This window comes from Ceratocystis lukuohia, assembly GCF_044167205.1.
Source record: "Ceratocystis lukuohia strain C4212 chromosome Unknown Supercontig1_pilon, whole genome shotgun sequence".
Classification (NCBI taxonomy): Eukaryota; Fungi; Ascomycota; class Sordariomycetes; order Microascales; family Ceratocystidaceae; genus Ceratocystis; species Ceratocystis lukuohia.
Genome location: NW_027263520.1, coordinates 1,133,606 through 1,154,898, shown reverse-complemented (window position 1 = coordinate 1,154,898; position 21,293 = coordinate 1,133,606). Strand labels below are relative to the sequence as shown.

At 50.6% G+C, this 21,293-nt stretch overlaps 4 protein-coding genes across 4 annotated transcripts; 1 reads left to right on the top strand and 3 right to left on the bottom strand.

Annotated features, from left to right (window-relative positions):
• Positions 1–1,305: 1,305 nt before the first annotated feature.
• On the bottom strand, positions 1,306–4,634 carry HOO65_010294 (Deoxyhypusine synthase; the record flags this gene model as incomplete). Its single annotated transcript, XM_071005348.1, has 4 exons — positions 1,306–2,982; positions 3,514–3,652; positions 3,709–4,349; positions 4,422–4,634. The coding sequence occupies 4 exons, from the start codon at positions 4,632–4,634 to the stop codon at positions 1,306–1,308; spliced, it is 2,670 nt and encodes an 889-aa protein (XP_070862116.1).
• A 1,506-nt stretch (positions 4,635–6,140) lies between these two features.
• On the top strand, positions 6,141–13,715 carry HOO65_010293 (putative DNA-binding protein SNT1; the record flags this gene model as incomplete). The annotated part of the gene is made up of 3 exons (XM_071005219.1): positions 6,141–6,902; positions 7,049–11,315; positions 11,368–13,715. 3 exons carry the CDS (start codon positions 6,141–6,143, stop codon positions 13,713–13,715), a joined length of 7,377 nt encoding a protein of 2,458 aa, XP_070862115.1.
• A 538-nt stretch (positions 13,716–14,253) lies between these two features.
• On the bottom strand, positions 14,254–17,924 carry HOO65_010292 (Nucleoporin NIC96; the record flags this gene model as incomplete). The annotated part of the gene is made up of 2 exons (XM_071005311.1): positions 14,254–14,574; positions 14,673–17,924. 2 exons carry the CDS (start codon positions 17,922–17,924, stop codon positions 14,254–14,256), a joined length of 3,573 nt encoding a protein of 1,190 aa, XP_070862114.1.
• Positions 17,925–18,761: 837 nt separating this feature from the next.
• Positions 18,762–20,456, bottom strand: HOO65_010291 (fggy-family pentulose kinase; the record flags this gene model as incomplete). Its single annotated transcript, XM_071005702.1, has 3 exons — positions 18,762–18,777; positions 18,830–19,797; positions 19,860–20,456. 3 exons carry the CDS (start codon positions 20,454–20,456, stop codon positions 18,762–18,764), a joined length of 1,581 nt encoding a protein of 526 aa, XP_070862113.1.
• Between the last annotated feature and the right edge of the window lie 837 nt (positions 20,457–21,293).

The following is a 21,293-nucleotide window of genomic DNA, read 5'->3' as shown; positions in this document are numbered from 1 at the left end:
AACAAGAAAAAAAAAAAGAAAAAAAAGCAATGAGAAGAAGAAATGAGGAGGAGCAAAACTAAACAGTTATTGTGATTTTTTTTTCGCATGAAAAGAACAGCCGGCCTCATATGTAAAGAGCACGCAAGGCTGAGCTTTGAAGGAAAAAATTGCACATATGATAAGGCATGCACAAGGCTGCAAGATTAAGGTTTGCAGTAGGAGGATTTCAGCTTTTGAGGCTTTAGTGGGGCTTATTTAGCCTTATCAGGATTTATAAAGAGATTAGTTCTAAGCAACTCCTTCAGGTAGCTTAAGCCATAGCATCACTGTCAAAAGGTTCTGACATCTTCTTGTGCAACGAGCACGACGAGCTTGCATTTCATGTGCCTCAACAAATAGTGGGGATTCTAGCAAGTCTGATCTTTTGATTCACTCCCCGTTGTTGGGCCAGACGTGTTTTTGTGCGTACCAGCGATGTGCCAGAAGGCGAGCGCCGAAGACCCCAGGACCTGCAATATCCAATGCTGCGTGAACCTGTCCTGTTTATAGCAGCCTCCCCGTCTCACACTGGGGTTATGATAGTTCGCCCTTGTGTCTCTCGTGGAGCCTTGACCACCCCAACTGCCCTGGCCCCTTCTCCCCACATATCCGTGGAACATCATAGAGCTTTATAGAAGCAAATCGAAGCTCATGGAAAGTTACTATGAGGCCCGCGCTCTCCTCCCTTGCTGGACCAACTAAACATGTGCAAAGCTTAGGGGCCTTGAGCTTTTAATCCCGGCCGGCCGTCTTAAAGAGGAAGCGAGTGATGGAATGACAAGAATTGGATATGCCTTCTTTTCTCCTCCCAAGCTGCTCGCTGGTCCTGTCCCATGCCGGCTGTCTCATGATCGGAATCGCCGGCCCGCCTACTGCAAGTCTTAGGCTAAAGTTATGGTAGAGGCTGTGACAGAAGGACAAGAGCGGCGATTTAACGAGGGTGTCGGTTTAATTGGTTGCCGTTCTTTGGCGCATCTTATTACATCAGTCCTCTCCTACGTATAAACAGACCATCATAATGAGTAGGCCAAAGACTAGCGAAATGTGAATAATGACCTGTTGAAACGATGAAGTTTGGCAGAGATTAGTTATATGAGACTCTAACATTGCATATTGTTGTGAACAGCAGCTCCCTGCCACGAGCAGGTAGGGTAGTCCTGGTTTCCATGGACAACAGTTCATGGACCTTGTGTCTTGCATCTATGTTCTTGCCTATTGCACCAATTACATCATGGTTCATCTGTATACATGAGGGTACCTAGTGCCCTTTCCATGTGCTCTGTCTTATTTAGCACCCCGGCCCGCCAAACCTGCGTTCCGAGCCATTTGCGCATTGCGTTGCTGGTCCCACGCTCTGCTAGACTTGCCTTCGCTTCTCATTCCCCTCTCGTTTCGCTTCTCCTCCTTCAGGCTACGCGCCTTGGCTAGCGGATCTATCACAACCAGCTCCTCCTCTGCCTTTTTGCGATAGCTCAAATCCTTGCCTAACTTGTCTGCTGCAAAGCTCAATACATGGCCCATCCAGCCTTCGTCATCGCTCTCCTCCGTTTTGTCTTGCTTGTCCCACGCCCTGCAACTCTCACAGTTTGGGATGTAGTGTAAATCACACGCTGCTGCCTCTTCATCGGCGTCTTCCGTGCTGGTACTGGCGATAGGCTCTTCTTGGGGCATATCCTGAGACACAGTCTTGGCTTCACCGGGAATGGATCCTAGTTTAATCTGAAAGTTCTTCAGAAAACTCATAGCCTGTCGCTCTTCTTTTTCTGAGATGCCCTCCCCCCCAGGCCTTCTCCTACGGCCTTTGACTGAATTTTCGGGAATCATTTTCTCTAGGGCAGACTTCTTGATCTCCTTTTCTTCCGTGACATTCGTGTCATGTGCTTGTTTTATTGAGGCTTTGACGGCAGCGATTTCATCGCGCATCTTTTCCAAGGCGCTTTTCCTCTTTAGTTCGGGTTCTGGGGGTGCTTCTGGCTCGTCGGTCTCCAAACACAAGGATGTGTTTTTGAGGGGCTTCTCAGCTTTGGAATCAGGGTCGACTGGTCGTATGGTCTCTTTTACAGCCTCCAGTTTAGGTTTCGGAAGTTCATTGGTTGTTGGTTTAGTGGTTTTGTCGTGCTTTATCGTCTTGGTCTTTTTCGTAGGAGCTGGCGATGTGGAGTCGTTATCATCAATGTCCATCACAATACGCGAATCAAACTTCTTCTTCTTTGGCAGGTGAATGTCCTCATTTCCATCACCTTCCTCATCGCCAAAGCTCAGTAGTTGTTTGCCGCCCTTGCGCTTTTTTTTACGCTCTACCACAACTGTTTTCTGTAGTGGCGCTGCAGCCTTAACGCGCTTGGTCATGCCCTCGAACGGGTTCACGAGAATCTCGATTTTGTTGATCTTAACGGGATACATCGGCCGCTCGGAGCCCTCAATAAGCTCCGCTTCGCCCATCTTAATGAGGTTATACATGGTATCACCAACCACTCTGCCAAATAGCGTGTTCTTTCCGTTGAGCTCATCTGTCTGATTTAACGTAAAAAAGAACTGGCTGCCATTGGTGTTGGGTTCGCCCTCGTTCGCCATAGCTAGAAGACCGCGTCGTGTAAACTTCAGGCGGGAGTGGAACTCATCCTTGAACCCAACACCCATCAAGCCGGCATTGCGCCCGGTACGCTGATCCATCGGCCACACATCGAATTCGCCGCTCAGCTCGCCATTATCATAGATAGATTCGCCGCCATTCCCAGTGCCGCTGGGGTCGCCACCTTGGAGAATGAAGTTAGGCACTAAGCGGTGGAAGATGGTGTTGTCGTAGTAGCCATCAACGCAAAGTTGTAGGAAGTTTCGACACGTCAAAGGCGCTTGTTTGGTCCAGAGCTCGATGGATATTTCGCCTTGTGTTGTGTGAATAATAGCCGATGCCGTCGGTTGAGGTTCAAGATTGTATATTTCCGACATTCTAGAGTGCGCCTGTTCGGATCGTGAGCGATTTTATATTCAATAATTTGACAAACAAAACGAGAGCTCCTTGTTGACTAGGAACGAAAAGCTTGATGGTTGTTTTTTTAAGGGTGTATTAACCCTAACAACCATACATAAGTTGGTGACGACATACATCCAAAGCGATGTAAAACTTATGGGGAACAAAACTATGCTTTTTTGAGACAAACACTCCCCCAGTTGTTGTACACATGTACTAATTGTTAAGCCGTATTTTAGGGTATCTGTCAAGTGTTTTTCGCAGCCTTTTAATCTCTAGTATTCTTTTTGGTATCTGGTAGACGCATTGCAAGTAGTTAGTTTTCTGTGCGCGTTCGTCTCTTTAGTGCAGCATGTAAATGCTATGTTTGGCGATCTTTAGCAAATGTGTTTGCGACAATCAGAGGGAAGCATGCGGTTGCTTCAAGGTACACCTGTAGACATTGAATTTTAGTCATTAACTCCATGGTAGGTTAAAGAGCTGAGAGTGCGGGGCGTAAATATTATTAGGGTCATACATACCTTTACGGAATCACCACCTATCTTGATCTTGCCCCAAGAAACTGCCTCGTCAGGACGGGCACCTGCATCGCTGCCATCAAACTCTTGAGCGGTGTTAATGTAGACAGCTGACTCGGCGCCGTTGCGCATCAGACAGGCACTTTGCGGATAATTGGTTAGTGTTGAGCTAATCTGGAGTCTCTTGTTGAAACTTACTTGGCAATGTGGTGCTTGACAATGCCACCACCAAGAACAATCATGCCTGCTCTCTTGGCGCGGACTGACATGGTGTTGACCTTGCGAATATCCTCGACAATATCAACCCTGAGCTGTTGAGGGGAGGTTTTGAAGGTGTGGAAGTACAGCATATCGCCCAGACTACCGTCTGTGAGAGCCGGGCAAAATACAGGAATGTTATTCTTCCATGCCCAGTAGTATACAGAGCGTTCGTCATTTATCTCCTTCCCAAGGCGATGGATGATCTTGCTGGGGGTCCAGTTGATTTCGTTTTCTGTACCCTTGCTCGCCTCCTGCTCTTCAAGCATTTTGTCAAGAATTGGGACAACCCAGTCTTCAAAGGCACAGTAATTGGCGTTGGGTACAATCAAATTACCAATGCGGTTCAGGCCCTTCTTACGCAGAGTGGCGCCATCGTGGGAGAATGAGCCCATGTAAGTGTCGCCAAGGCACTTGATAAAGTCCTCTTCAATGCCGCCAGCCGTAGTGACAATAGCACTGACATGGCTGTGCTCTACAAGCCAGCGCAAGACGCCGCGAAGGCCAGATGAGATGAGATTGGAGGTGTAGCCCAGAAAGATGGTAGTCTTGTCTCCAGTTTCGGGGTCACGCCAAATTCTCTGCGTACATGTAGCGGGTTAGTATGGGAATGCAAGAGACGTAGAAACTGGCGTGCGAGATGTGTGGCTCACCATTCCGTCGATAATGCGCACTGCTTCTGCAATGGCGGAGGCCTGAAAGCCCATGTTAGTCATGCCATTGAGGAGGTCTTCGGCTGTAATGGGTCCCTTGATTTTGTTGAAATCCAACTCTTCGACCTTCTGGGCATCGGCAGGCATTTCATCTGACTGCACGAGGACGGCAGCAGCAGCACCGCTGGGGCGGTCTTCGGGGTTGTCAGTCATTTGGACCAGGAATCAACGTCGGAGCTAGGGCAAGAGTGACGTTGGTCTAAGGGTGCTTGCTGGTTTAAGGTGAAATGGCTGTAATGTGAAGATTGATATGAATTTTTTGTTTGTTGGTGAGGGGTCTCGTAGAGAGCGGACTTGGCCTGTATAGAGCGGCGCTATAGTGTTATATGCCCCTGTAGATTAGTGTGTGTAGCACAGTTTTCGAAGACATTTGGAAGGCACTAAATACTAGAAGGCAAGGGCAAGGCAGGAAAGGCAGAGTTTAGAGAAAAGAGAGGAAACTTCCATGCTTGTATCAGGTACCCCCACATTAGTTCGCTAGGGAACAACTCCTTGAATTTTTGGTGCTTTTTTATTTTTTTTTTATTTCTTTTAACTAGCAAGCAACCTAAGGGCCAAAGCCAAGGGCAAAAGGCTCAAAATCAAACTAAACCAAACAAAACCAGACTATGTCTTCAACCATCACTCTTGTTACTCTCTGGTTCTGCTTTCAATCTTTCAGTTTCACCCCCAATCAACAATTCTAAAGCAGTAGCGGCCTCAATTTATACGACCGCATCTCCATTTCTTTCGTTTCGCTGTCCTAATCGTCGTCCGGCCCGACTTGGCGCCCTTTGTCTTCGCCTGCCTTTATCGTTTCGCTTGTATTGTTGCTAACCTGGCTGGTGCTTATCCTGGCTCTCTTCTGCCTCTTCGCCGGCTAGCGAAGTCTTCAGCTACTACGCGCCTTTGTATCTATTCTTTCTCTCAACCTGGTTTTGGCATTCTCTCGAGTCTTCTCATTCGCTGTAGCCTTCTTCTTGCTACTGCCACCGTACCCATATTCGCCACTGGTGTTTCGCCTTGCCTCGCTTCGATTCGTGATTCGATGATCGCGTAGCCAACGTCCTTTCTTGTGTATTCTTTTCTTCCCATCCCTCCTCTCTATATTACGATATCAATCTCGCCGTGGCCACACTAAACTTTTACTACTTTGGTGGCCCTATTTCCTTTCCTTTCCCGCGTCATACTTTGTCACCTTCCTGGCTGTTTTAGCCTGGCTTTTCAGCCCTGTAGCCAGCCATGTACGTTTTTTTATAGCCTTAATCTCGCATTCCAATCATCTTTTTCTCTCCCTTCAGACTTACTAGACACAAGCCATGTTATGCTGTCGCATGTCTAGCCTGTACCTTGGCCTTGCGGTTTGCTGCATGGTTGTTATTTGGTCTTCAGGAGTGCAGCGAATAGGGCGGAAACTTGCTTTCACTCTCCTGTACTGTACATGCCTGCCCTTTCTTTCTCTCTCTTGGTGCATATAGATACTCCTGTGTTGCTTGTGCTTGAATCTAGGCACTGTTACCCTTCCCAAATGCAAATCCAGGCTATTCTCTTGCTTAAGCCTCTCTACTGACAAGATCTTACCCACGCTTTACTAGGTCATCACGATATCCGCGCTACGAGGGCGGCGATCCCAGACGCTCGAGATCCCGCTCCCCTGATCGGTCCGAAAGATATGATCGCATGCCCCCTTACGGCAACGAGGATCGTCGTCGTTCATCAGCCATCGACCAACGTGGAGGTGGCCCGCCTTTTCAATCTATGCGCTCCGATATATCCAGAGACGTACCTCGTGGGCCTAAGGCTCTCCAACCCCCAGACTCGCTTCCTAACGCTCCTCGTGGTGGATACGGGGGCGATTTCAGCCGGGGCCGTGGTAGACCAAGAGGAGGTCGAGGGTGGCTACGTGACGATAGCCGAGAACGAGGCCGCGATATGGACTTTAGAGACCGAAACACTTACCGAGGAGAGGAACGGAGTCGCGATAGAGAAAGAGACCGTGACCGCCTAGACCGAGATAGAGATTGGAGAGAACACCACGAACGTACATTCCGCAATCGACGCCCTTCTCCGCCTACCCGGGGTCGCTCCCCTCCGGGTCGAGCGCCGTTTCACGACCGTGAGAGCCAGCTCAGCCTTAATCTTGATCGCGCTAGAGGTGCTCGTGATGGTGGCCCTCCTTCTGCCGGGTCTGCCACGTCCGACTCACAATTTGGCCCTCCATCCTACTCCTCCCAGCGTGGTGGCTTTAATAGTCGCGGCCGTGGCCGGGGTGGACGTGGCGATTGGGACAATCGTCCGCGTGGTCGCTATTTTAATGATGACCATCGCTTTAATCGAAGTCGCTCTCAGGAAGGCCGCTGGAATAACCGTGATCGCGACCGAGATGACCGATTTCCCGACTTCCGCGACCGCGATGACCGCGATTTTAGAGAACGCGAACCCGTGCGCCCACGCCTAGATCGCCCCATTCATTCCCACGATAATTCCCCTATTAACCCCAAAGAAACTACTTCGCCGCCCCCGTTAACACCCGGGGCTGGTCTGCCGCATTTTGTGCCACGCAATCCAAGGGGTACCGACGGTAATAGATCGTCTCTTCCCCACCCCCTAAAACATTGCCTGAAAGACCCGGGTCTGCTGGCCATGGCAGTGTGTCTGACATATCAATGGCAAGTGGAAGCCCAACCCTTCCTCCTGGTCCTAAGAATTCTAGAGGGTTCGCAACATCTGGATGGGGAAATCCTGTGCCTCCAAGCAAAAAGATTCCCGAATCTCCTGGCGCAAGACTACCTCCACGACCATTCCCCGGATCTTATCCAGCTGGAGATGACAGACGCCCTAGAAGTAGCGATGCTAAATCCGACACACCCTCATATGAACCGAGTTACTCAAGAACAACAGATAGCGTAGACTCTCGCTCTTTAGCAACCGACCTGAACCTCACATCTCCGACGACAATTGCACCAACCTCTATGCCGGCTTCTCGCGACATTAAACCTACAATCACATCGGGCTCTAGTGTCAGTACCTATACTGCTTTAACACCCACTATTGAGGAACTGCCTCGAATTATTCGTGCACCAGTAGTTCGCTTCCAGCTGCCACCAACTGAGCCACCGCCACCGCCTCCGATTTTTGAAGCAGAAGCAGGATCTATTGAGGATGAGGACGAAGATCCGGACATTGGTGATTACGTTACTGACGAAATCACCAAGGCAGAGGCATCGATGCGCGGCTTAACCAATCAAGAAGCTCTATGGGAGGTTATCAGGCTATTTTCTTATCTCAGCCATGAGGCTCTTCATGAGATTGTTACCTACGAGCCTGACTTGCCCTATCTTCACACCCACGTGCCTGAAAAGGTTCCTGATATTATAGAGGATACTAATAGCACTGCGGAAAAGAGCGTACTAGCGCAAAATATGCCAAAGGCTGAGACAAAAATACCTATTCACGCCAATGACCGAGCAAAGAATTCTTTCACTCCCTTCCAGCAGACCATCTCGACTGATGACCGAGAAGCCAAGGCTTTAATTCCTATGTCTCCTAATGTCATGAAAGCTGTAGCCAACAATGCTTCAAAAGACTCACAGAATACAAGAATGAAGGAGGCTAATGAGGCTGCCAGCAAATCTTTGCCGTCGTTTGCACAAGTTCAAACACACACCGACAAAGACCAAGTAATGGAAAATAAGTCTATTTTTGAGAAGTCGGTAGATGTGCCTAAAACGTCTGGGACTTTGCCTGAAGAAAACACTGATTTCGAGATGACTGTAGATTCTCCAAAGAGCAACACTGTTGAGAAATCTAGCTCAGACTCGAAACCCACCATCTCTGTCGCGCCTGTACCTACCTTTTCAAGTACTGGGCTTGTAGCTTCTCAACCGTTACCCTTGGAGGACGAATCGAGACCTGCTAGTGTGTCTTCTACCCCCGCTCCCGCGCAAACTCCTGTTCTGGTACCAGTACTTCATACAGGCTCCCTGAGCTCATTGGTAGATAACTCTGTCTCTATGCCCTCACGCCCGGAGCCCATCTCAATTGCTTCAGGGCCGTTGGGTGCTGAGCTAAAACTCACACCGCCAGCAGAGTCGGTAGATGACAACGAGACAGAGACGGAGCCTGATATGGAAATTGATGGCGTGATTGATGGGGCTGATACCGGCACCGCTTCAACGCCTTCCACAAAAATGGGTATGAAGACGCCTCCACTTGATAGCCTTCCGGATTTCAACGTGACAGTTCCATGGTTTGAAGACGAACTTGTGCTGGATTCCCTCAAGGAAGACCCTAATTCGACAAAATACGTCTTTCAACACCTCTCAAAACAGGAGGCTGGCGTGTGCTCAAGCATGCAAGATGCCAGCTTAGAGTTCCGTGATCGCTTGATCAATTACTTTGATTTCACGCGCTCTGAAGATCCCGCAGCAATCCGCAGTAGAGGCAAGTTTTCTATTAACGGCGGCCTTGACGACAGCGAGCCCTCGTCTTCAGGCTCGTCTCGCAAGCCAGAAGGTCGTACGAGGAGATTTGCTAGTGAACGAGATCTCCAGCGGATACTGGCTGCGTCAATAAAGGAAGACGAAGAGCGCAAGGAGCGTGCTGAGCAGCTCAAGAAAGATCAATGTCGTAACGACGAAAAGGAGGCTGTGGTTCCTGACATGATCTGGGGCCATGAAAGACGTGAGAACATGCGTTTTCTCGACAACTCCGGCTTTATTCCTGTCCGCGATACTGTTGCGATTTGGCAATGCCTGCCCCCTATTCCTAACTTCACTGACATGGAGTCCGACTTGTTTGTCAAAGCGTACTTGGAGCGTCCAAAGCAGTGGGGGATGATTGCGGAAGCGATCCCCAAGCGTGACTTTAGATCGTGCATTCAGTACTACTATATTAAAAAGCGTGAGCTAGACCTGAAGACGAAACTCAAGAAGCAGCCACGTCGCCGTAGAAAGGCTGTTAAGAAAGCCAAAACGGCACCTCTCCAAGATGATGCTGAAAACGACGAGAACCAGGACACCAATGAGAACGGCGAACGAAGGCGTCCCCGCCGTGCTGCTGCGCCGACCTTTGGTGAACAGGCTAAGCAAGCAGCAGAGGAAAAAGCACGAGCTGAGGGTGCTGTGGCATCAGAGAAGACGGACGTTAGAAGAAAACGCAAGACGGCCAAAGAGCGCGAAAAGGAAAAAGAACAGCAGAGAGAGGCTAAGGCTGCAAGTAAGGCCGGAACCTCAACGCCACAACCACAGGTTCAGCCTGATCAGACTGAAGGTCAGTCGGGCTCTAGCACAGCTCAGCTGGATCCTTTCTCTGTTCCTTCGACTCCTGCTCCTCCAACACCTGTTTTGGGCACTACTAAGAACTCGGGCAAAGCTGCTAGATCGCGGTCTAGCTCACATGCACACCACAATGAGGCACGGGCTTCGGCTCCGGGCACTCCTCAAGCTCATGCACTTGGAATTGAACGAGCTTCTGCTACTCCGGCTCCTGTTCATACGCCAATTCCCTTGCCGACTGTGCCATTACAGCAACCCCCTCCTCAGTCTTCGTTCCCTGCTTCTACGCCTACTGTCATGACCCCTGTTGTTCCTAGCACATCCTTCTCTGCAAGTGTGTCCCTTCGGCCAACACCTCCACCACCCAACTTCACAGCCGTGGGAACTACTAGCACTAGTGCTTCGGGAAGGACTCCCATAGACACGCCAGGGGGCACCCCCCAACCCCAAGTCCAGCCCCTAGCTTCTGTCCCACCCACTGCTGCCAACTCCACAGCCCAGACATCCGCCCCATCGTCATCTACAGCTAATGAGCGCCGCCAGGGCAACCAGCCAAGTAGCTATTGGAGTGTACCTGAAATGGAGGCTTTCCCCGGCCTTCTGGCTCATTTCGGTACTGATTGGTCTGCCATGGCTACGTTTATGACTAGCAAGACACCAACCATGGTCAAAAACATGTATGCCCGCGACAAGGACAAATCTGGCCGAAAGACGCATTGGGAAGCTATTGCTAGGAAGGCTGATGAGCAACGGGCCAATGGTGAGCCTCGGCCAGACCCTCCGGCCATCCAGTTGACAGCTCGGCGAAGCGGTCCTCGTGGTGGAGGTGCCAGTGGCAGTATAGGTGTAGCTTCAGCCTCGGCCTCGACCACGGCATCAGCAGCTGGCTCTCCTGTAGTCCCTAATGCACCGGGTATTGGCACTCCCAGCCTTGGCACGCCGAAGCTTAGCCAGCCGGAGCCTCCCACTGCGGAGCCTTCACCGGCACCTTCACCTGTTAAGGAACCTGCTGCTTTGATGCCGTCGTATGCCTCTTCTGGCCCTGGGCGTCCCATTGTCCCCATACCTTTGGCCCCGAAGATGACTTCGAGCCAGCCAGCAACTTCCGGGCCTTCTGTTCTGTCTCCCTCATCTGGACCTTCCCACCAAAGACATGGCTCACATTCGACAATCATTGCAGATTCTGACTCGATTAAGGCATCACCAAAGGCGACTCAGCAGACCCGGCCCGTAGCTCCTTTGGTGCCGGCGCCAGCTCCAGTCCCAGTTTCGACCCAAGTCCCGGCTTCGCCACTTCATCAAGGCCGCACGCAACTCTCGCAGGCCTCGCCGCTGCGTTCGGATACAAAGCCTATGCGTGATAGAGAATGGGAACGCGAAATGGTTTACGCTCAGCAGCAGCAATCACAGCAGCGTCCTCCAACACCATCACAGGCCCGTCAAGGCCCTGGTGATGGCACTGTTGTTGATCCTAGGTCACATGGCTCTATAGCCTTGTTGGGTATGCAGCCTGCTGACACAGATATGCGTAGTTCTGACAGCGCAGGAAGCCGGCCTGTTGAGCATCTTTCGACTGGTGGTAATCGCATGAGCATGAAACCTGACCCTGATCCGCTTCCATCATCTGGTAGTCGTCATGAGCTGTATCCAGCGTCTCATTCTCATGCAGCTATGTCAGGAGCCTCCCAACAGCATCAGCAGCACCAGCAGCATCAGCAGCAAGCTTCTACAATGCGTGGCCACTCGCAGCAATCGCAACAATCGCATGTGCAAAATCCTATGCAACAACAGCATACACACCAAGTGGCTATCCCATCTGTTCAACAGGGTTCTTCTCACCAAATCCCTCACCAGCCCCCCCCCTCCTCCTCATCAATCTACCCAACAGGCACAACCGACCCGTTCGGAGCCCACTGGACTTGCTCGTCCTCCTGCTGAGCTTCCTCGATCCTCGGCGCCTTCTGGCTCTAACCCCACTCCTGGTCCCGGCCCTAATGTCTACGCGAGCCACCAGCAGCCGCAAATGCGCAATATTCTACGCGAAAGCGCCAATACTCCCCCCCCAATTGTTAGTGTATCTACATCTGGACCGCCTCGTCCTGTCTCAACCCTCTCCCAACGGCCGTCAGACGCGTATGTCAACTCACCAAAGCCGACTCCTGTCCCTGCCAAAAAGACATCTAGTTTGATGTCTCTTCTCAATGATGATGGTCCTCTGTCGCCTCCCAAACCGGCTCCTGTGGCTACTGCAGTTGCTGGAAGTAGTTTGCGTCCCCAGTCTCATAGCCCTGCTCCTCAGACTGTTTCTAGCCGTAACAGTATGGCACCGCCATCTTCTGGCTCGGCTCCTGTGCATATTCCCTCTCAGCTGCGGCGTGAAGCTGAGCCTGCTGGCTACTATCCGCCCCATCAGAGTGCTGCCATCCAGCCACCGCCTGCCTCCTCTTCATCTATGCAACATCTCAAACAGGCCCCCTATTCTCCCCAGCCTCAGCATGCTCCATCAGTACCTAGACAGTCCTCAGTGATGGAGGCCGCCTCTGCCCTGGAGAGAGACTACTACACTGGCAATCGGGCTTATCCTCCTGCTGGAGCCCCTCAACATGGCCCCTCTCAACCACAGCATATGGCACCCCCTACATCGCAACAACATCCACAGCAGCATTCACAGCAACATGCGCAGCAGCATGCGCACCAGCAGCATTCTCAGCATCAGCAGCAGCATCAGCAGCAGCATCAGCAGCAGCACCAGCAGCAGCACCAGCAGCAGCACCAGCAGCAGCATCAACAACAGCATCAAGGCCACTCTCATCATGCCCAGCATCCTCAGCATGCTCAGCATCAATCCCAGATATATCACCCCCATGGTCACCCACACCCTCATTCGCACTCTCACTCTCATTCCCATTCTCACTCGCAGTCCTACTCGCAACCATACTCCCAGCAGCAGCCACAGCAGCAGCCTCATTATGCAATGGCTTCCCAACAAAATACACACCCCTATGGCCATAGCCATAGCCATAGCCACGGCCATAGCCACCAGCCACCAGCCTCCGTAGCATACTCTCAACAACAGCAACAGCAACAGCAGCAGCCGCAACAGCAGCAAGGCTACCCATCTTCATACATGACTCAGCAGCCGCCAGGTCATGCTTCACCGCCTTCCCAGTATGCCATGCACCCTCGTGCTCGTGAATCTATTCCACCACAGCCTGTACCACCCCGAGAGAATTGGTCAACTGTCCCATCCCCCCATCCGGGTCAAGGCACTTCTTCCTCCGCCCAACATCCTGGATATGGACAGCCCGGTCCTAGCTCTGCGCCTGCTCCATCTCAGCAACCCCCTCCCTCACAGGCTCCCTCAACACAGCAGCCTCCAGTCCAGCAAGGCTCGGCTCCGGCCTCGTCTTCAACACGGCAACCGCCCCCGCCTCAAGCCCGTGGCAAGGAGGCTTGGGGAAGCAAGCGCATGGCAACTGGCTGGAGCCCCGTGACTGGCTCTTGGATGGGCACCACAGGAGACTCGCCTGAACCTTCTGGACCTCCCCCACCCCAAATCCCTGGGGGGGGCGGAGCTCCTTCCGCCAACTCTACCCCTACCTCTGCTTCGCAGTACCGTGATGAACGTTACCCAATTGCTCCTGTCTACTCTGCAGCTTCTGCTGGCCCGCCATCTGCTGGCCCTTATAGCCACCATCCTGGCTATGCCGTGCCTCCACCCCAGCCGTCGCGTGACCCCCGGGACCGCGACGTCCTTCCACCTAGCAGAGCCTACTCACAGACTCCCAGCGTCTATGAACGAGGTATTCCTGGGCCTCCTCAACAGGGCCCGCCCGCTGGTGCCCCGTATGGGGAGCGCCTGCCATACGACCCGCGCGATCCTCGTGAGCAACAGATGATGTCGCAGCAGCAGCAGCAACAGCAAATGCCAAGAGGCTATGATCAACGAGGGGCTCCAAGAGGGTATAATGGCCCATAGAGGAGATGGTACTTTAGGCAAGATAGGTCTATCCAAGTAGAGGGAGGGAGCAAAGAGATCCGTCTCGTCTGTCCCGAGCGTTTTAAGCGCTAGCATTGCTTTGGTTGTGACTGTTTTCTCTTTGTGGTCAACAACCAACTTGTTATCATGCACGCAGCATCTAATGCACCACTTGCCCTTTTTTGCATTGTGTTGTCCTTTCCTTTGTTCTTTCATGGCTCTTTAAACTATTATGTTCTATTGCGTTTTCTTTTCTATGTTTTGTGTCGTTTTATTTTTTTTTGGCTGGATTCAACTGCTTTTCTTTTCTTAAAAGCTACCAATATCAATGCCCCCAAATTTGTGTTTGTTTATATCTTTCCAGTTTCTCAGATGTGAAATTCCAAAATTATCCAAGTATTCTCTTGTGCTACAAACTACTCTATCTTGATCACCGTCATTCTGCAATAATGAACAAGCCGCCCATATTATTTATTATCAATTTCTACACTCCCTAAAGTCGCTTCATCTATCAAGCTCTCACTAATCGTCTTTCCGCCTACTCAGCAGCTGCCCGTGCCAACGCCTCGTGCAAATGTGGGGGGAAGCGATACTTCAGCTGACTTGTATACGTCGTTAGATCTAGAGTCATCGAACGCAGTTGCTCGACAACCATGAGTCGAGTGCCCTCATTTCCACTGAATTCGCCATGAAGCAGCATATCACGCTGTCGTGTGCAGCACATGACCGCCCATGTGATTAGTCCAGGCACGTTGGCTGCCACAGTTTGTGGTAGTGCAGCGAACTTGGTAGCAAAATGGCGAATTTTAGAGGGGTCACCGCGAGCTTCAAGTGGCAGGAGATCGAGGCCACGTATACGCTGCAAGTAGAGAATGGCAGAGTTAGTCATGTGACGAAGCAATGGAGAATGCATAAAACGGGGGGGGGGGGGGGAGAAGGGGGAACAAAGATACTTACATCAAGGGACTCGGCCCATTGGCTATGCTCAACCAGCGTCTTAATCTCACTCATCTCAAGCAGCAGCTGGCACGCTGACAGGTTCGTCTCTTGGATGTGACGATGGAACATAGCATCGCGCTCATACATTCCCATCATGGCTCGTGCCAATTCTACAGGCTCATCGATAGAGGCCAAACTCATGCTGGCGCCATGATCGCCACTCTGTGCATCACCAGCCATACGTGCCTTGACAGGTGCCAGAGAAACCGGGTTTTCACCAATATCCAGAGCGACTGCCTCAGACAACGCACGAGCTACAATGGCAACTACTGTATCATACTCGCCAGCTAGATGATAAAGAAGAACAGAGTCTGTGATGCGGCCCGATTCATCGGCATATGCCGCAGCCTGGAGCGTGACAGCAGTGATAAAGTCGTCCTCATCAGTTAGACCAATCAAGTTACCACGAACCTCGATCATGCCCTGCATGCGACGACCATCAGGGTGGATGTCGCCAATCAGCGACGAGAACTCTCTTGTCTCCAAAACAAGCTCCCGGAGGGCCTCGTGGCACATGCTTGCATGGCGACGACCAGCCTCCCCAGCAAGATCAATGTTGAGACCAAGAAGAGTCAAGTAGTCCACAGCAGCTTCAACGTTAGCGGCACGGAAATCACGAGTATAGTAGCCCACCATGCGGCCAAAGTTGATCAAAGGCAAGCCGCGCGTGTTAGTACTACGCAGCTCGTTGTCAGCTGTCAAAGGATCACTAGGACGTAGCAGGCCATAGAACGACAGCGCAATAGCAAAGTGCACAGCATCAACGTAGGCAAAAGAGTACAGGTAAGCAATAGCATCTTCATATAGGCCACAGAGAATCTGCAGATAAAAGAACATGCCAAAGCTGCCATTGGAGGCTGCCTCATCCGAGGGTGTCTTAGGGAAATGCTTCGAGCCAATGTCGCGGATGCTAGCCTGAACCTCAGCAAGACCAAAAGTCTCGGAAGCTAGTTCAGTAGATCGCTCGACTTCACGTGCTAGATTGAACTGCAACCAGACCCAGTCATGAACGTCAGTGTTGAGGCCATCTAGGCTACGGTTGCCCAATTCGCAACGGCCAATGATCTTGTAGCAGGCCATGCGGAAGGGGTCGATTGAGTGTTCTGGGGCATTTCGGGCCCTTTGCGTATACTCGCTCACACATCGTTCTTGAAGCTGCCTTTTGAGACGGCGGTCTTCACTAGAGGCATACCCGTTGAGATATGTCGAGAACATACGGTCAATGCCACGGAAATGTCCCAGATTGTCATTGACATACTTGGCTGCCTCAATCACATGCCCACTGCGTAACAGGTAGAACACAATAGCCCAGACATACTCGCCCTGCACCTGCTGTAGTTCTGTGTTATCCGGAACCAGATCTTTCCGCGCACTGCGTAGGCGGATATAGGCACGGATCTTGCTAACAATGTCTGGTCTACCGCCAAGGTTTGCCTCGTGGGGATGTTTAGCAATAAGGTTTTCAATTTCCCGCAGGAATTGCCGTTCCAGAAAGCAGTTTGCGCCAGCAAGAATACGCTTCCGCATTTCTATAGCTTCAGGTGAATTGCTGTTCTCGTTCAGATACATCTTGGCGAATTGTCTTTCCGTAGCTGTAGCGCCATTCAGCCAAGACTCAGCCTCGGCATCCTCACCCACAACATCTACCATTGCACGATACGCCTCTGCCACGTGGTTTGCGTGTGGCTCTACTGACTTAGTTTGGAGGGAGCCGAGTTGCGTGAGGATAGGGAACGGCCGATCTGACAGCCGATAGACATTGAGCATAGTGATTTGTTTGGCTAATCTGCCTTGTCTTTCCCTCAATGAGCGCATGTCACCAATGTATCCGCCGCCCAGTTCTGCGGATGCCTCTTTGTTTCCTCCCACATCAGAGAACTCTGTTCTGTGAGATCCGATACGTGAAGGAGTCCCAATAATCGACCTACCAAGGCTGGGACCGCCCAACACTGAGGCGCGGTTTGCAGCAGTAGAATCGCGTGGAGTACCGTCTCCGGCCATTTTGCTGCGGCGGGAGCGGCCAAAGCGGCCCTGAGTATCTTTTCCAGCCGTTGCGTCACTGCCAGTAGCCTCTTCGCGGAGACGGATGCCAAAGTGCTCATAAATCTTTTTGCGCTGGGATGTCCATTCAAGAGCCATGTTGTCCTCCAGGAACTCGTCAAAAGCACGTGCCGACCGGTCAAGGCCGTCGCGGATCATACCAAGAGTAGTCTTGCTCTGCAGGTTAGACAAATAAGTCTCGACATCAACATCGCTGACGCCTCCGGATCCAATAGTGTTTCCGGCAGTACGAGTGTTAGTCGCAGGGCCCAGAGCACCAAGATCCTTTTCAGCAGCATTAGGGTCTACGCCGGATGCGTTAAGCAAATAGATAGCACGGCCATCAATAGCAGTCTGGGCATCTGAAGGGCCAAGCTTCTTCAAGTGCTGGCGGATGTCGCCAAGTCCAAGCTGCAGAGAGGGCAAGTTGTCAATGGCATTTTCCCCAGCTAGAGCTTGCTGATTGCGGGTAGAAGCCAACAGACTATCGAAATAAGCGCCTGCAGACTTAGCATCGCCCGCCTGGTTATCAGGCTGGACAACAGGCTTAACAGTGGCAGCACTACTAGCGGCTAGAGCAGAAAGACCGAGGCTAGTAGGGGCCACACTAGCACCAATTCCCAGTCCAGTTGTAGCAGTGTTAGAAGGGGCCAAGGTACTGCCAAATAGACTACCCCCGCCACCAAGGGTATTGGCAGTTGTTGTCGTTGTAGCTGCAGGCATGGCAGCACCAAACAAAGATCTACCAGCTGTAGGCGCAGTACTAGCGGTCTGCTGTGCAGCAGTACCGCCCCCAAACAGAGAACCGGCAGGCGTAGTTGAAGGCAGTCCGCCCGAGTTCCCGCCGAGTGTGTTGCCAAAGAGCGAGCCCCCAGTTTGTGTGGTGGCATTCCCCGGCGTCACAGTGGCTGTGGATGCCCCAAAAAGACTGCTGCCACCAAGTGAGTTGGGAGCCGTCGCTGTTGAGTTGAATAGACTGTTTCCAGCCGGAGCGTTTGAGGTGCCAGCCGCTGGCGTCGAAGTAGATGCGCCAAAGAGGCTGTTAGTAGGCTGGGTCGAGGCAGTCGAGTTGCCAAAGAGGCTATTCCCAGGGGGGGCGCCAGTGCTGCTTGCTGTGCTTGAGGCAAACAGGCTGCCAAAGCTAGGCTTAGCCTGTGCTCCTCCAAACATCGTCAATTATGATAAGAATGTTTATTGCGGATCGAAGCGCCAGTTATTTGTCGTGAAGCAATTGAGAAGAAGCGAAGGGCGTGTCGTCGTGTCGGATCAGCAAGGCTGAAAGGCAAGGCTGTAGATATAGTAGAGGTCAAAAAGAAACAAGGTATCGCAAACTTTTTGGTTTTTAGGCCTTCTTATTAACTTGCCCTAGCAACGAAGCCATACAAGCTTGTTATTGACAAAGAGAGTTGAGCGAAAAAAAAAAGGAAGTGAAAAAATAAAGACGCTAACCCAAGCTTAGATTTACCTTCAACTTCAAGTACCACGATTGATGGGAAGTTCCAATCAGAAGCGAATGGAAAAAATGATAAAAGAGAAAAAATCAATAAGAGAAGAAAGAAAACTGATACAGTAGTTGCTGCTCAATACCCAGCATAGATTTTTGCCTACAAAAATTCCTGTCCTACAACAAACAAAAGGGCCTTCCCTAGAAACGCGCCTTGTAACTAACTGTTTTCCCGTTCCACCTCTTAGCTGACCTGGAGCTTCAGCCAATCATTTAGCAAAGATTTTGCAGATCTACCGAGATTTTTCCAAATACACAATGCACAGTCCTCATCAACCTAAGTCTAGTTTTTCTTTGTAATATCAAGTGAGGCAGTTGTAATTTCTTAGCCTCGAACGATGCCACTATTGCGTACAATTTCAGTATAGTATGATGGCGCCCGAGATTCCATTCAATAGACTATAGTATATCCCATTAAACCTCAAACCCTAGTAAACTAATAATATCAGAATAACTTCGTGATGCACCACCCCTTCATTTACCGTATTCTGTTAGCCAAACCTCTACTGAGGCATCCACCTGTTTTCTGTAACTTTGCTGTCTATAGGCTAAGTCCAAAAATATAGCATACTTAGCATCTAGAAGTAGCTTTTGCCCCTCATCATCATCTGGCTCCACCATTCGTGCTGGCCTGCTCATTCTCTTCATGATGCTCCACAAGGACTCCGTCTCGCCCTTCTCGTTAGCACTCGCTGCCTTAGCACCCAACATTGCTGCTCCATGTACAACTGCTGAGTTAGCGTACTCAGGAATAGCGACAGGAACACCACAAACTGTTGCTAGCAGCGACATCAGCTTTGGATTAAGGCACTGGCTGCCAGACATGAAAATGCTATGAATCTGGTGTCCCGACTTGTTCATGGTCGTAATGATCTGGCGTGTTTGCATCGCAATAAACTCCATCGCTGCATAATACTGAAGAGCCAGATTGTCAATACTTTTGTCGCTGTTCATGCCAACATATGCCCCACGCATGGTTGAATCGGCAATCGGCGATCTATTCCCCCACAAGTCGCCATAAAAGAAAATGTGTCGGGCCAGGTACGAAACAGAGGGTGCACCCTCCTCATCTTCTAAATGGTCCAACCAAGCATTGAGGAAATCGTAGATGTTGATTTCACCCGCCATTTCCTTTGCTTCGCTATAAGCAGGATGGATTTCAATCATGTGCTTCAGAAGTTCCCCTGTAGCGGATTGGCCTCCCTCAGCCATCCAGTAGCCAGGAATTACCACGTCGCGATATGGGCCCCAGATACCATCGACAAAGATAGGCTTCTTAGACATGGCAAGGTGACAGGTAGATGTACCTGCAACAGCCGCAAGACGGGTAAAGGCTGTAGTGAGGTCATCGGTACCCCTTTCCTCAGCTTCAGCTTCCGTAAGAGGGACTTCAAGCGACGCACCAACGGTTCCGATCCAGCCGGCGTATGCATCAATGACACCACTGCCAATAGCAACTCCAGGTAGAAGCCCAAGACTTTTTGCAGCCTTCTCACAAAGCCGCCCGACAAGTTCGCCAGCACTCATAAATATACCGTTCTGTGATAGCGTTAGGTCAGCATGTCAACTTTAAATTCTGAAGCAGTCGGCTGTGTTCCTACCTTTCCATGAACGCCACCGACTCGTAGATAATCATCATGTGTAAGCTCTTCTAGACCAATGGTCTTGTAAAAGTCATCTTGCCAACCTTTGACGCTCCCATCTACACCGACTGGAACATAGCCTTGTTTGCATACAGCACTACAGAAGCTTCGTGTCTCTAGTCCTGTAGCTATATGAGTTAGTGCATCTGCCAAGTCGTAAAACTTGCTGCGCTTGAACAGTTCAGGCGGCATGTTGTTTTTGAGCCACAGAACCTTAGGGATCTCCATCTCAACGCTCATGCGCCCACCGACATACTTGAGCAGGGGATGATTTGTAGAATTGATTGTTTTTGTCTCCTGCTCTGGGCGGTGATCCAACCATAAAATGACATTACGCTCGTCAGCATCCCTTTTGAAGTCCGGGCCAGTGACGGATACAGGCTCATCAATATCGTGAGTGAATACAGCCAATGAGCATGTAGCATCAAACCCGATTCCCTTAATATCAGAGGGGTCAGTCTGCGTCTTGGCCATGATATGCTTTACACAGGAGCATATTGCCTTCCAGATGTCCGTAGTTGATTGCTCATAGTACCCAGGCTGCGGTTTCCACATTCTGATTTCCTGCGAAAAGGAAGATAGGATTACCCCATCTTCATTAATAAGGCAGGCCCGGGCACTGCCGGTGCCGACATCAATGCCGATGTATTTCTTCTATGAATACAGAAGAGAGATATAAATGTTAGCTTTGGATAGTTTAGGCTAGTTGATGCCGACTCGACGAAGTTATATATCAGGACTAACCGCTGTAAAACTAGCTATACACGTTAGTAAAATAGACTTGGCTCAAGCACCGATTCGTTTAGTTAGATTTATAGAATCACTTTATTTACCTCATCGAATGCTTTAACCCACTAATTAATTCATTCAATTCTTGAAAAGATTGCACCTGGTAGAATCACGATGAAGTTTGTTATTATTGCGTTGCCTCGGGTATAGCAGAGCAAAAGGGGGAGAAGCTAGTTAGTCCACACGTAATGCAAAATGGAGAGAGACTAGGAATGAAAAAAAAAATGAAATGAAACATAAGAGATGCGGCGGTGAGTTATAAGGTAATGACTATAAAATCCTTGCCACCTCATCAGTCAGAACAGAAGCTACATTGCTACTTTTGATTCCTGCGTTGCGAGCAATGGAAAATATAGGCTATTCTCTCCATCAGCAGAGCTCTTATAGATTTAGCCTCGCCAAAATAGAAATCCCAGAAGCTGTAAGCCCTAACCCTGATTATCGGCTATGGCGTCAAGAATATCACAAAGCCAATGAATGCAATCTGGTTGATCAGGACAACCCCTCAGCCGTAATTTATTCTAAATGTAACACCTCACGCATAACAAAAGCTTGTGTCAATTCAGCCCATCCTATCCGCCCAACAAGCAAATCAACAAAAAC